Source organism: Perca fluviatilis, chromosome 10, assembly GCF_010015445.1.
Source record: "Perca fluviatilis chromosome 10, GENO_Pfluv_1.0, whole genome shotgun sequence".
In the NCBI taxonomy this organism is placed as follows: Eukaryota; Metazoa; Chordata; class Actinopteri; order Perciformes; family Percidae; genus Perca; species Perca fluviatilis.
The window spans coordinates 18,682,739-18,698,019 of NC_053121.1; the positions used below are offsets into that span (position 1 = coordinate 18,682,739).

Consider the following 15,281-nt stretch of genomic DNA (forward strand, 5'->3'; position numbering starts at 1 on the left):
CGATTGGGAATATTGCACTCTCCTCTGGTGGCTGACCGAGTAGCTCTTTTTTTTCTGAGTTGAGCGTTTGGCGTTTAATTGGAGAAAGGCCTCATCACACCATTGGACAAACACATCCACCACTGGCCCATGCTCAGATTCATCTTTACGGAGCAGGCTAATGATGACCGTGTCTTCAGCAACACTTAGAATGTCTCGCCTGTTCGCATCGCTTGGCTGTACATTGATTACAGCATGGGTACAAAAAGCAATGGGGACAGAAACAAAGGCGCCTGAGAAGGCAGTGGAAGAGGAGCGCTGTTCTGACAGAGAGCCATTAACCCTAACCCTCTGAGATCTACATGTTAAAAAATTTACAATCCAGCCAACAAAATTTACATCAAGATTAAAATAGGTATGCAGTTTCCAAGCTAAAATATGTGGTTAGATAGTGTTAAAAGTTAAAGAAAAATCCATGAATAAAAGTCTGGCATGAGTGCCAGGACCTTCCAGGTGCTTATACAGAAAGTTAAGTAAAGTGATTGAGGCATCTTTTACCCCCATCCCTGCCCTATATGCAAACTGCATGGGGTCCAGAGCCCCCCCCCCCCACCATAGTTATCAGTTCCCTTTTGACCAGCCTTTCAAATGACTTCATGACCAGTGAAGTCAATTACACTGGTCTGAGGTCATTTAGCACCTTAATGGTTCCGCTTTTAGCCACCGGAAAAACAATGGACTCCTTCCATAACTTTGGGACCCTTTGCTGCTCCAGAGACATCCATTACAGAACACCTCACAACAGTGATGGATGCCATGAACAGTGCTTAAGCAATCTTCCTGTAATATAATCAGGCCCCATGCTTTTATTTGTCTTAACTCTCTGAAACTCTGCCTTAACGTCATGTGCATCAAATATCTGGCTCGGCTTTGTAGAAGAGGAAGACTCTTTGCATATTCCTCTAAGTTGCTCTGTGAAGTCATGAGTATCAAATCTTAAATAGAAGGAGTTAAGATTTGGCACAAACATCGTCTGTGACTCAAAGATGAACTGGTTCGATTTTAGAGGTCGAAGGTCAAGGTCACTCTGACATCACAAAATGCATCTTTGGCCATAACTCAAGAATTCATATGCTCATTACGACAACATTTCACACAAACGTCTCATAGGATAAAATAATAAAGTGATGATATTTTATATCCAAAAGTTCAAAGGTCAACTTCACTGTGATATCGTAATGTTTTGGAAAAAGGCTTTATCTGGCCATTATTCAATGCCATAATAACTCAGGAACAGAAACGGGGAGATATTTGGATGGATACTGAATTGGTGATACTAATCTTGAAACTGTGGTGATTGTAAAGATCTTCTGTGCTGCCGGATTGAAGATAAGTGTGAAGCATCCACATTTTGACAGTCCTGTCAATAGTCAAGATGCTGTCGCCCTAGCAGACCACTCTATAGGAGATGACTGATGCCACCACGGAGTCAAAAAGGTCCTCAGGAGTGCCCCTGCACTCCGAAACACCTTGTTTAAGCCTCTGCACCGGTGACAGTCTGTCCCATTTTTTTAAACGTAATATCTCAGGAATGCCTTGAGGGAATTTCTTCAAATTTGATACAAACGTCCACTTTCACTCAAGGATGAACTGATTTAATTTAGGACAATGTCACTGTGACCTCACAAAACACGTTTTTGGCCGTAACTCAGGAATTCATAGTTAATTATGACAACACTTCACACAATTATCTAAAAGGATAAAATAATGAAGTGATGACATTATATCCAAAAGGTCAAAGGTCAACTACCATGTGACATCCTAATGATCTGCAAAAACACATTTCTGGCCATTATTCAATACCATAACCCAGGAACAGAAGGGAATAATGTGACCATATTTTACATTTGGTCGGAAACTGAATTGGTTGCCAACCTAGAAACTGTGTGAATTTTATGGATCTTCTGTGCTGCCGGGTTGAAGATGTGTGTGTTTGAGTCTCATGTTATCTGAGCCACCTCTGTCAGTATTAAGCGGGATGGTGTTGTTTGGTTATTGAACCTGCAATCTCAGAGTCTGCCTGCATCTTTGGTGTCCCCTGGTATCTGCTAATGTAAGTACTAGTAAGACCCATTAATTGTGTCTAGAAGACACTTTAGAGGATAACTCCCCCTGATATTTAATGTTGGGCAACATAATCCTGCATGACATCACAGGATATGTGAACTGACTAGCCTAGTACATTTATTGCATTGGCAGCCATGAACCACAAGGAGGCACTGTTGATGAAGGACACAAAGAGTAACAGACTTGGAACAGAAAACAAGAACTCAATGCTTCCTTGATTTCTTTTTATTATTAAAAACAAAGAAATGACCAACATGCAGAAAACTTGGTCTATAATATATACATATTTACAAAAACAGATTAGAAGAAATAAAATAGAACGGAAATATGCTGTAAGTGCACATCAGCATAAATAGAAGATAAATAGACAAAACGTTTCATTCATTTCACATCTACATTAATTGAAGGTGCCTTTGTTTGGGGTCGGAGGTCATCATCAGCTTCTTATTGATCCAAGCAGCTAAAGAGTCAGATGCGAGCTGTGTTGGTGGTGCCTGAGGTGGAAGTGGTCTCAGTTGGTCTGGCTGTAGTGGAGGTTTTTGGTTTCCTAGAAATGACCATAAAACCAGAAGAACAGCATTAGACCCATTACAACAGCGTGGAGAAGGTAATATGTCACTCATTACTGTTATTTCTATCAAATATGGAGATTTACTGAAAGTTTGATATTAATAGTTCGGTGGTCAGTGTAATGTGAAGACGAGGCTTAGATTCATGTCTGTAAAAATACTCACATGATGGATGCCATGACTTTTTGCACTGCCCTCAGCTTGGGGTCCAGGCAGTAGCGAAGGCCGCTGTTGTTGGTGACACTGTTGAAATAAACAGTAGAGGTAAGCTCAGGTGAAAGGATTCTCTTCACCAAATATAGCAGATAAACAGATACATAAATGATTCTGGCAGGTAGACTGATGACTAGAAATGCCTTAAAGGTTCATTATAATTTTCACTACAACTGAGGCCAGTAAAAATGCCATTCTAGGTTTTATGGTTCTAGGTTTGCTGAGGAAGTTACAAGCCTCCTATTAGCACAAAAAATGCAAATAGCAAATCATTATTTTCATCATATAACATCACACATTCCCACAATCTTTATTAAAGATGTTAGTGTATCTTACACAATCTCCACATTGTTACAGAAGACGGTTGCTGGGTAGATCTGGATGTCCTTTATGTCAGTCTTTGAGCCAATTCTATTATTGACACGTTGACACAGACACTGCTTTCCTGATTGATGGCCTACGAAGAAAGACAAGTATTTTTTTTATGTAATTAGAATTCCACTGTACAGATTTCTTCTTTTAGCTACCAAGATGCATACAAATGTAGAAAACGAACTTTACATTGTCTATGTTAATTGTAAATGTTGAAAAAGTGTGAAAACTTACCCTGTTGGGCTTTAGACATGCAGAGCATGACAGCCAGGAGCAGAAAGACCTTCATGAAGCTGGACATTGTTGTCTTAGGTCGAAAAAATCTTGTTACTTGTGGAGAAGGTAGTAGAAAGGAGCTGTAACAAGTGCAACTGGAGAGATTAGCTAGAATTAAAGAGAGTGAAGTTTGTTGACAGGAGAACTGTGAGGGATAGAGGCTGAGGGTGGTCTTAAATACTCTTCTCAGACACCTACCTCATCATACTTCCTGTGATTAAGGGAATTTCTTTGAGACTGGAAAGTGAAACTTCAAAAACCACAAAAAAACCCTACTCACTCATTCCACTCATCTTTTCCTGTGGCTACAAATAATTTAACCAGATTTAAGATTTTTAAAAGTACATTTTAATATCATGTATGAGAATAAGAATATAAAGACAAGTAACTTGTTGGAACTGTAAACCTGCAACAAAAAATTGACATCAAACTTATACACACTATTTGTGTAAATTGCCACGTGACCTATGAACAAATGCTTTTGGACATTTGCACACTTTATTCATTTTTGATAATATGAAGAACAAAGATCCAAAAAAAATGGGTCATGTAGAAATCATTTCTAAAAAAATATCTAGGGTAATGATTGCATTGTGGTCACCTCTGTTGTTATTTCCGCTTTTTACGTATTTGCAATATAAAGTTAACACAAAGCTTCTGTCTAATAAGTACAATGCTGGTAAGTTACATTTGTGTCTCCCTGTAGAGTGCATGTAAGTAGATGGTGTTCATACAAAAATCCCATTTAAAACAAACAAAGCAATCAAGCAAAAACTGAATGTGTCTTAAAATACCATAATGTAAAAAAAAAGACATTAAATCGTTTTCATTGTATCATGTTGTTATGTCCCTTCTGTCACAGTCAGGAAAAAAAGCAAAATATAAAAAATGCTGAATCATTTGACATGTCAGTACACAAGCGTGCTAATCCTCCAGTTCTAATAGATAAAAAATGCTTTTGGATGAAATTTCAATCAAGTTAGTTCAGATTTGCGTGGACAATTTTGATTTGACAACACAAAGTGTGGGCTGGTGATCTTAACAACGTCTGGTTCTGTATGTATCAGTGGTTAACACCTTTGGAGCGTACAAATGTGTGAGTGCTCAGAAGAAAATTATGGCAAGTATGAGTTCATTCTTTCCACTGTAGCTGCGTGGTAGTTACACTGTCCTGACATTTGTGGTTTGAATAAGTCAGTATTATAAGTAATAATACACATATGTAATACAGTAATGATGGATTCTGATCCTCATATCCTTGTTATATTCTCTAGTTGTTAGATAATAACTCCACTGTCAGAGAGATCTAATATGCCCTCCACAGGTCATGCAGTTTGAAAGGAAATGCTTGGTTTCAGCAGAAAGCATGGTCTAAATGTAAGTTTCAGTTTTATGTCCTCTTTCACTTTTTTTTCCAAAGTGACGTCCCATCACAACTTATTTTTCCTTCTCTATTTTTGATATCCTTCTCTTTTCTTCTGTATTTTGACCACAAAGATGGACTCATGAATAACACTTATTAAATTATACTGAAAACCCTGATTTCTTGTAATGTACTATTTGTAATGATAAGAATTAGAACATGATAAAGGACTGTAAAGGCAACAGCAGGTGACTATATGCTATAGTGCTGTATTACTGAGAATAAAAACTCTTTTAGCCTGAACAATCTGGAGAGGAGACACAACAGAGGTGAGTTACTTGAACACAAAGTTTACTATTGTACAAACAGCAACTGTTAACCTGCATTCACTTAATCAGCCAAAGACTATAGTAACTGCACATGTGTAGGTAACCAAACTAGCAAACTGAGTACATGTGTTTCTCTTGACAGGGCTGGCCTCCAATCAACACCAGCTGCAACCTTCACAAAACAGATTGTTAATATTTTCAAATAAACATTCAAAACTGTTGTTCCTCATTTTATTTACCCGTAACATAATGAGCTACAATGTACTAATGCTGCAAAATATTAGTGATGAAGATGACCTTCATTACAGCTGGAAACCCCTTGAGGTAGGCCTAAGTATGAAAAGATGTTATTTTCTAATCTGGGTGAACCATCCGTTTAAGCGTGGTGAGAGCACATTTTTAAGACAATCCAGTTTTGTGGGTAAGGGGAGCATACAATCCTACAATTTATCTCAAAAATCATAGACAAAGATACATAGTTTACTACTTTTTACTTTCATGAAATCTAGACTTGAAATTTGTTTGATAGGAAACATTTATTTTTGCTCGATGTTCCACCAAGCTACATGTCTTAAGTTTGTTTATTTCTTTAGAAATTGGTACATGCATGACCCTCATGTTTATATGAGCCTCCAGCGGCACCGGAGCAATCCCGGAAGTCGAACGTCGGGGATATAGACTAGCGAGTAAAGATCGTAATCCTTCCTAGCACACCCCGCGGTTAACCGTCCTTCCTTTCACTTCCCGCCCCGGTGGACTGACTTTAAGGAGATGTCTCTGGAGCGCTTCTCCTCCCAAGCAAAGAGGTCTACCGGTGGGCGGTGGGAAATGGGGCGGAGGTTACTATTATGGTTCATGTACACTATCTTTTTCTCTTCAGTTTCTCTTCACTGACAATTAAAACCGGCTACACCCTCCTACAATCACAACAGCTGCAATGTGGGGCTGTCTGCTCCAGGATTTCAAAACAGACCATAAGGAAGCTAACCATATCAACCATCTAACGCTGTTATCGGTGATCAAAACAATGAATAACTTTGAGCATCTGAAACGTTGTTGTAACATTATTATGTTATCACCAAGCATTAAAGCTATAGCGCATGAGTATTTTATATGAAGGAATGTCCGTTACATTCAATCCTTTGCTAAATGAGTTGGTACAAAGCTAATTAAGCCTGTCAGCTTGTTTGTTTATTTCTTTAGAAATTGATACATGCATGAGCCTCATGTCCACACCTACAGTTAGTTATAAGTGTGTGTACGCCTGGTCGGAAGTATGTGTGAGGTGCACATTCTTCCTTTATCATTCCTTTACTGGTTTATGTATGGGAAAAGACGTACACTTTTTTTGTGTGCACACATCGTTTATATCATCCTGCCCCAGGTATAATGATATACAAAATACTTGAATAAAACGTTTCAAAGCTTTATAACTCTGGCATCAGACCTACTTGAGCAGATTATGTTGACTGAACAAGAAAACGTTGCATTTGTGTAATAAAAAGTCAGTATAGTAAACCTGCATAAATCATTTTCAGTAAACATGCTTATAATATGTGCAACTGATGTTTATTTATTTGCATGTTGATCCAACAGATTTTTGTTTCAATATGGGGTGGAAGTGGTCTCAGTTGGTCTGGCTGTAGTGGAGGTTTTTCGTTTCCTAGAAATGACCATAAAACAAGAAGAACACACATTAGAAAAATTACAACCGGGTGGAGAAGGCATCATGTCACTCATTACTGTTATTTCTATGAAATATGGAGATTTACTGAAATATTTAAACCAATAGTTGGGTGGTCAGTGTATTCTGAAGATGAGGTTTGGATTCATATCTATAAATAGAAAAATCTGTTGATCGGGCCTTTTCTGCTCGGGCCCTCGGGTCTACAGTATATTGACGACGTTTCGTTTCCGGGACAGTTCCGGATGTCCCTCATTTCGGCCGGATATTCGTCACCTTCCTCTTTCTTTGTGTTGGAATTTTGCGGGGTAAATCCAGACAGCTAGCTAGACTATCTGCCCAAACTGAGTTTTCTGTTGCACGACTTAAACAACTTTTGAACGTACACATGATCCACCAAAACAAGTTCCTTCCCGAGGCTATTTTGCAGAGGCACTGTTACTCCGTCCAGCGCTTAGCCCAAGACAATTGTGATTGGTTTAAAGAAATGCCAAGAAACCAGAGCACGTTTTTTCTCCCATCCCGGAATGCTGTGTGGACTAGCCAGACCCTCCTCCGCACCACTGTGGAGGAAGGTCTGGCAATGAGAGACTATGGAACGACCAACAGGAGGAGATCAGGGAAAACTCACTACTTTATACTAGCTTTTATTGATTTTATTTTTGTTTGTTTATCTGTCATTTCTGTTGTTATTGTTGTTGTTGTAACTTTGTAAATTAATGTAAAACACATTGTAACTTGTTTTGAAAAACACTTTATTAATAAAGGTATTATTATTATTATTATTATCATCATTATTATTATAAATATACTCACATGATGGATGCCATGAGTTTTTGCACTGCCCTCAGTTTGGGGTTCAGGCAGTAGCGAAGGCCGCTGTTGACGGTGACACTGTTGAAATAAACAGTTGAGGTGAGCTCAGGTGAAAGGATTCTCTTCACCAAATATAGAAGATAAACAGATACATAAATGATTCTGGCAGGTCGACTGATGACTAGAAATGCCTTAAAGGTTGAGGTTATTTTTGTTTTAGCAGGAGTTCATTATAATTTTCACTACAACTGAGGACAGTAAAAATGCCATTCTAGGTTTTATGGTTCTAGGTTTGCTGAGGAAGATACTGTACAAGCCTCCTATTAGCACAAAAAATGCAAATAGCAAATCATTATTTTCTATTGCACTAACATCACACATTCCAATGTGTTCCAATTCCAACAATCTTTATTAAAGATGTTAGTGTATCTTACACAATCTCCACTTTGCTACAGAAGATGGTTGCTGGGTAGATCTGGATGTCCTTTATGTCAGTCTTTGAGCCAATTCTATTCCTGACACGTTGACACAGACACTGGTCTGATTGACCAGGACCCTGGCTTTTTTCTTGTACGTAAAAAGGAAGGAATAAAGTAATTTAATTTAATTTCTTCTAAAAGCTACCAAAACATATTGAAATGTATCAAAAATAAAATATTTTTCTTCTACTCTCAGTGTCTGTCAACAAACCAACCTTGTTGGGCTTTAGACATGCAGACCATGACAGCCAGGAGCAGAAAGACTTTCATGAAGCTGGACATTGTTGGTTTCCTCTTTGGTCGAGATGACACCGGTGCTCGCAAAAAATCTTGTTTCTTGTGGAGAAGCTGATCGAAAGAAGCTGTAATAAATGCAGCTAGAGAGATTAGCTAGAGTCAAAGAGGGCAAAGTTTGTGTGTGTGTGTGTGAGAGAGTGGGTGTAGAGCATTGCAGCCTATGAGACTGCTAACAGCCGCCCCGTCAAAGTTGAGGGACACATGGTGTTGGTGGGTTATTGAACCTGCATTCTCAAAGTCTGCCGGCAGCTTTGGTGACCTCAATCTGATACATCTAAGTAATAGTAATAGTAATAGTAATTAATTATGTCTAGAAGACGCTCTAGGATAACTCCTCTAAGGCGAGGATAACTCCCTCGAAAAGGGATCTTAGAGGACCATAGGCGTCCTCTAAGGTCAGGGACCTTCAGGATTTGTCAACTGACACATATAGGCTACTACAGGGCTCAACAATAAGGGTTGCCCGATTGCCCGGGGCAAATAAAATGCCACGTCAAACAAATAAATCTCACTCCCTTGTTCGATCGGGCAAGTTGTAAAAAAAAAACAGCAACAGAAAACTCAGATTAGATAGTCTGGTTAGCTGTCTGGATTTACCCTGCATAGATCTGAGGAGCAGTTAACCATAGTCCTCATAAATCCACCTGAGTTTAAAATTCCAACACAAAGAAAGCGGAAGGTAACGAACATCTGGCCGAAAAGAGGGACATTCAGCCGAATTTCCGGCGGCACCGGAGCAATCCTGGAAGTCGAACGTCGGGGATATAGACTAGCGAGTATAGATCGTAATCCTTCCTAGCGCACCCCGCGGTTAACCGTCCTTCCTGAACTTTAAGGAGAGGTCTCTGGAGTGCCTTTACTCCCGAGCGTACAAATGTGTGAGTGCTCAGAAGAAAATTATGGCAAGTATGATTTCATTCTTTCCACTGTAGCTGCGTGGTAGTTACACTGTCCTGACATTTGTGGTTTGAATAAGTCAGTATTATAAGTAATAATACACATATGTAATACAGTAATGATGGATTCTGATGCTCATATCCTTGTTATATTCTCTAGTTGTTAGATAATAACTCCACTGTCAGAGAGATCTAATATGCCCTTCACAGGGCATGCAGTTTGAAAGGAAATGCTTGGTTTCAGCAGAAAGCATGGTCTAAATGTAAGTTTCAGTTTTATGTCCTCTTTCACTTTATTTCCAAAGTGACGTCCAATCACAACTTATTTTTCCTTCTCTATTTTTGATATCCTTCTCTTTTCTTCTGTATTTTGAACAAAAAGATGGAATAATGAATAACACTTATTAAATTATACTGAAAAACCTGCTTTCTTGTAATGTACTATTTGTAATGATAAGAATTAGAACATGATAAAGGACTATAAAGGCAACAGAAGGTGACTATATGCTATAGTGCTGTATTACTTATAAAAGCAGGGCCCTGGGGAAGACATATATCTCCAAAATGTCACTGTCCAAAAGGCTTCTAGTTATGTAGAAGGTTTTGGTCTTACTTGTCCATGTTTTGAGATTTCTATCTCCTTTGGAGGTGAAGGCAGAAGTCAGAGATTGATATCTCAAAACGTGGAGTAAAGTAAAACCCAAACTATCTGAAGGGCTGGAAACCCCTTGAGGTAGGCCTAAGTATGAAAATATGTTATTTTCTAATCTGGGTGAACCATCCGTTTAAGCGTGGTGACAGCACATTTTTAAGACAATCCAGTTGTGTGGCCAAGTGGAGCATACAATCCTACAATTTATATCAAAAATCATTTTGAGATTTCTATCTCCTTTGGAGGTGAAGGCAGAAGTCAGAGATTGATATCTCAAAACGTGGACAAGTAAAACCAAAACTTGTCGAACGTCGGGGATATAGACTAGTGAGTAAAGATCGTAATCCTTCCTTTCACTTCCCGCCATGGTGGACTGACTTTAAGGAGATGTCTCTGGAGCGCCTTTCCTCCCAAGCAAAGAGGTCTACCGGCGGCGGGAAATGGAGGTTACTATTATGGGTCATGTACACACATGTACACTATCTTTTTCTCTTCAGTTTCTCTTCACTGACAAGCAAAGAAAACAGGCTACGACCTCCTACAATCACGATAGCTGCAACTGATTGGCTGTCTGCTCCAGGATTTCAAAACAGACCATAAGGAAGCTAACCATATCAATGGAGGGGTGGCCTAACGCTGTTATCGGTGGTCAAAACAGTCGTGAATAACTTTATGAGCATCTGAAACGTTGTTGTAACGCTATTACGTTATCACCAAGCATTAAAGCTATAGTCCGTGAGTATTTTATATGAAGGAATGTCCGTTGCATTCAATCCTTTGCTAAATGAGTTGATAAAAGCTAATTAAGCCTGTCAGCTCCACAAAACTCTCTGTATTCGTAAGTGGGTCATGTGGATGCACCGACAGTGTTGTTGTCATTACATGGAATTTCTAAGGGGGGAAACAAACTACACACTTGACTTGTCTTAGCATTAAGCCTATCTCTACTCGATTACTGTATTGCAAAATTGCATGTAATTAGTGTTAAAACGCTGTATTACTGTTACTTAGTACAAATCTGTGAGATTGTCATATACAATTACTTTGACTTATTATCAGGTGTTTACCGTATTTCGCCAGAAGCAACCAGTTTATATGATGCCATTGACAGGTGATCAGGTGAAACGCACCATGTCTGAGAATAAAATCAGATTTCTCTGGGTTTGAACTTTGTTGGAAACATTTGGAATAATGTAGTGTACTCAACAACAATTTAATTCTGAAATGCTACATAGCTTCAACTCCACTGTCAGATAGGTCTAGTATGCTATGCCCTCCTAAAGGCATGCAGTTTAAAGGAAATGCTTGGTTTCAGCAGAATTCATGGTCTACTTTCAGTTTTATCCTCTTTCATTTTTTCTACAAAGTGACATCGCATCAAAACAATTTGTTCCTTCTCTAGTTTTTATATCCTTCTCCTTTCTTCTATATTTCAACCACAAAGAGAAGAACTCAATTTATACTGAAAATCTTGCTTTCCTGTAATGTACTATATCGTTTATAATGACATAATTTAGAGAAAGATAAAGGACCACGAAGACAACGGAAGGTGACTATATTATGATAAACCATGAAGTCTTAGAGATTGATATCTCAAAACCTGGTCAAGTAAAACCGAAACTATCTGCAATACTGAAAACCTGTTGAGGTAAGTGTGAAAATATGTTATTTTTGAATCTGGTAGAACCAACTATTAAGTTTTAGTGGGTGCTGTGAGCAAGTGCTGGATCTTAGAAATCATCACATAAGGAGATACATTAGTTCTCAAGTGTTAACTGATGTACTTTTTACTTTCTTCAAATATGGACTTGAAAATTGGTTCATTGTAATATGTATTTTTGCTTAATGTTCCACCAAGCTATTTCTTAACCCTGGAAATAGAGACTGAGTTTGTTGAAGTCGCCTCAATGCCAAGCTGTGCTAATTTAAGACACAGGGGTCGCCCCTGACGTAAAAGAGCAGTGAAAGGGACTTTCATCTGTTTCTACATATGGCACAGACTAAACAACAGTGGTCAGGTGGTCAGCAAGTGTCACTTCTTTAAAACCAATGTCACAGAAGAGAGCTTTTGATGCAAAAGAAATCTTTTCCCAAAACAATAAATGTAAGCGTATAAGAAATTGTAAGTCATATCAGGACCTTCTCTGGTTGATTTATTGGGGCATTTATTTATCACGTGGTGCTTTGCAGTGGTACAGTATACTGCTGCTACCTCTGATGAACTCTGAAGGTTTCATTCCAACAGACAGACTGCACTTAGCAAGCTTGAATATTTCATACTTCCCTTCAGTTAATATTTCATGGGTTTTACTTATTGGGGACTGGAGAGTGCACCAGCTTAAATCAGTAGCTTTTCTCTGACTGGCACAGGCACACAAAGGTGTGACTCTGCGGTCCAGCTTTTAGTAAGAGATGTTTTTTTGTAATTGTTCCTATTGGTTGTTTAGAGGGTGAATGTGGGTTTGGGTATGCAAGGGGATTACCAACCATAAACACTTAAATAATTAATGTTTCCTTTTTGTGAAGCAGTGCAGCTCTTCACCAAAAGCCAATACCACAGTGTGACCCTGTGTAGGAATGAACCGACAGGAACTAGTAACATCAGCAGAGTCTCTTCCTCTGCAAACTTTGGATATACAGCCTGGTTTGGTTGCACTTCTCATTTTATTTGAAAAGTAAATTCTATGATCAGCAGAAAAGCTGTGATGAAATACAAAGTGAATTGTGAAAATTTGTTATGCTGGATGAAAACAATCAGTGGTAGAAGAAGTACTCAGTTCCTAAATTTTATGCATAGAGATCAATTAGACTCTTTTCTAGACTCATGGAGTTTCATCATACATAAAAAACTCTGCATTTTAACTGACCCATTGCCTCAGGCTGTTGTACAAAGAGTTTTTTATGTTGATTTGATGGTGCAGGTCAAACACAACATTAGTTTTAATATGATATTTTGAGGATTGTTCCTTTGTGTGATTCCTAACTGTGGTTGATTTCCTCCACAGCATGGTCGAGGCCATTGCCTATTTGTTAAAGGTCCTATATTATTCATTTCAAATTGTGTTCAAATACATAAAGATAAGAGAAAGATAAGAATGATGTTTTACAAATACATGTAAAGTGGGTGTTTTTTTAGCCTCACAGGCCAAGCAATAACAATAATGATGACTGCCATGGGGGAGTCATCCACGACGAAGACAGTTGCTTTAGTTTGTCTCATACAGCCTACAGAAAGACAGATTTATAATATTACGTTCAACTCATTAAAATAAATGTGTAATAAATGTTTTTTTTTTTTTCATGCAGATTACATACTGTCATGGCACCATCTGTCTTTACTAACTATCACGTTGGTTAGACTTGCATGTCGATATGACCGCATGAGACTCCTCGAGAGCTTCCAGCCTCTGTAAGAAACTGTTTTCCTGTGACCGTGAAGGTGGTTTTCTTTGAATGGAACCATCAGCATGTATGTTTCCCCCCTTGCATTCCGACCGTGAAGGTGGTTTTCTTTGAATGGAACCATCAGCGTGTATGTTTACCCCCTTGCATTCCGACGTTTTTTCTAGTTTCAATGTTCACCAATCCTAAACTTTGTTTGCTAGATTTGGCCATCAATGCAATTGGTAATGATGAACATAAACGTTGCACTCACCCACAACAATGCTGAAATCAGTGAATGTTCGGTTACAAGGTAACCTTGGTTCTCTTAGTGAAGAGACTATCTCTCCAAGGCAAGGCCTCTCGGATACCGTTCCAATTAATGTTAATCATCGAACCCATGCCCACCTGGGCCTTTTATGCCCAATCATGGGCCACATGGTGTGTCTTAAAGGGGCGCTATGCAGTTTTGGCCATTTCTTTCGCTTTTTGCTTGCAGGTTTCTTTATATAGCGCTCCCCCTACAGCTTCAGAATAGATATTTGGCAGCTCCTGTGTTTACTTGTGTCTGACTCCCAGCTCGGTCAGTCTGCCGTTCCCTCTTTCTCTATTCCTCCGACAATGCTTTCCTAGCTTTCTGTTTCTTTTTTGCCGGCTCAGCCATAACGATAGTGTGAAAAACTCCATTGATACCTTGTTAGCTGGTTCCTGAATGGGTGTATGTGTGCAGTGCTGTAAAGCAATTCGTTACATCGCGAGACCTGATATCACACGATACTTCCTGACGCAAACTTGCAAGGGTGGTTTTTCCGCTCATAGGCGCTAGGGGGGAGCGAGACGACCACCATTCAACTCGAAAAGTCATATAAACATTCCAATGACTCCGAAGCTGTTCAGTTAAGGTAAATTAAGCAAAAAAAAACTGCATAGTTCCCCTTTAAAGTGATATCCACGTCAACTGCCCCAGTGGGTCTGCCCCCTGTACATATGGAATATGTAACTCCGTGGAGAGATAGTCTTGATATGATAGAGAACATGGCGACATCGTCCCAACAAATATTCAGACAATCAGACAGGTTGTGAGCAAGCCAACAATTCAGCCACATTGACTGATTGATTTGATGGTCAAACCAAAAGTGAGCTCCCAAAATGTTGGTATTAATCCCTCATTGCACATGATAACTTTGTTTGGGAACTACTATGGCAAGTAGGTTGGCCAGATTTGAAACAGGAAGAAAGTCTAACCCAGGGTTTAAACCTGCATGATTATCTGAATGCTCATGTTTCTTGCCCCATGCGACGTTGCAGCATTCCCAAATCTTAGCAATTAATTAGTTGAGTACAACATAATCATTACAGATAGAAAGCTTGGCTAAATCTTTAAAGTGCCCATATTATGAAAAAATCACTTTTTCTGGGATTTGGGGTGTTCTTTTGTGTCTCTGGTGCTTCCACACACATACAAAATTTGAAAATAATCCATCCATGCTGTTTTGAGTGAGATACGGTTTCTGAATGTGTCCTGCCTTCAGTCTCCTAGTGAGCTGTTCAAAATCGGCTCGGACTGTGACGTCACAGTCCGAAATGAGCTGGCTAACCACAACCGTTAGCTCGTTAGCATGCTAACCGTTAGCATTAGCATGCTAACGCTAATGCTAACGCTAGCATGCTACGTCGTTCTCAATAGCAAAGCGCTGCTACAACACACACAAGTTCACCATAATCTACAAAAGAACTACTTACATGTGCGCCCTCATTTAGAAGTCTCCCAGCTAATCCTGCCTTGTAACTGACCAAAGTTGGAGAAACAGGCTTTCTTTTACTGTCTCTAGAGTTAGCTAGCTGACA

General features: G+C 39.1%; 2 protein-coding genes across 2 annotated transcripts; both read right to left on the minus strand.

Moving 5' to 3' along the window:
* Positions 1-2,309: 2,309 nt before the first annotated feature.
* On the minus strand, positions 2,310-3,694 carry LOC120566255 (interleukin-8-like). Its single transcript, XM_039812568.1, has 4 exons — positions 3,495-3,694; positions 3,225-3,345; positions 2,841-2,918; positions 2,310-2,653 (listed from the first exon to the last, which is right to left on the minus strand). The coding sequence occupies exons 1-4, from the start codon at positions 3,559-3,561 to the stop codon at positions 2,575-2,577; spliced, it is 345 nt and encodes a 114-aa protein (XP_039668502.1). The 5' UTR covers positions 3,562-3,694; the 3' UTR covers positions 2,310-2,574.
* A 3,084-nt stretch (positions 3,695-6,778) lies between these two features.
* LOC120566257 (C-X-C motif chemokine 10-like) lies at positions 6,779-8,650 on the minus strand. The gene is made up of 4 exons (XM_039812570.1): positions 8,423-8,650; positions 8,163-8,295; positions 7,729-7,806; positions 6,779-6,891 (listed from the first exon to the last, which is right to left on the minus strand). The coding sequence occupies exons 1-4, from the start codon at positions 8,487-8,489 to the stop codon at positions 6,834-6,836; spliced, it is 336 nt and encodes a 111-aa protein (XP_039668504.1). The 5' UTR covers positions 8,490-8,650; the 3' UTR covers positions 6,779-6,833.
* Positions 8,651-15,281: the final 6,631 nt, after the last annotated feature.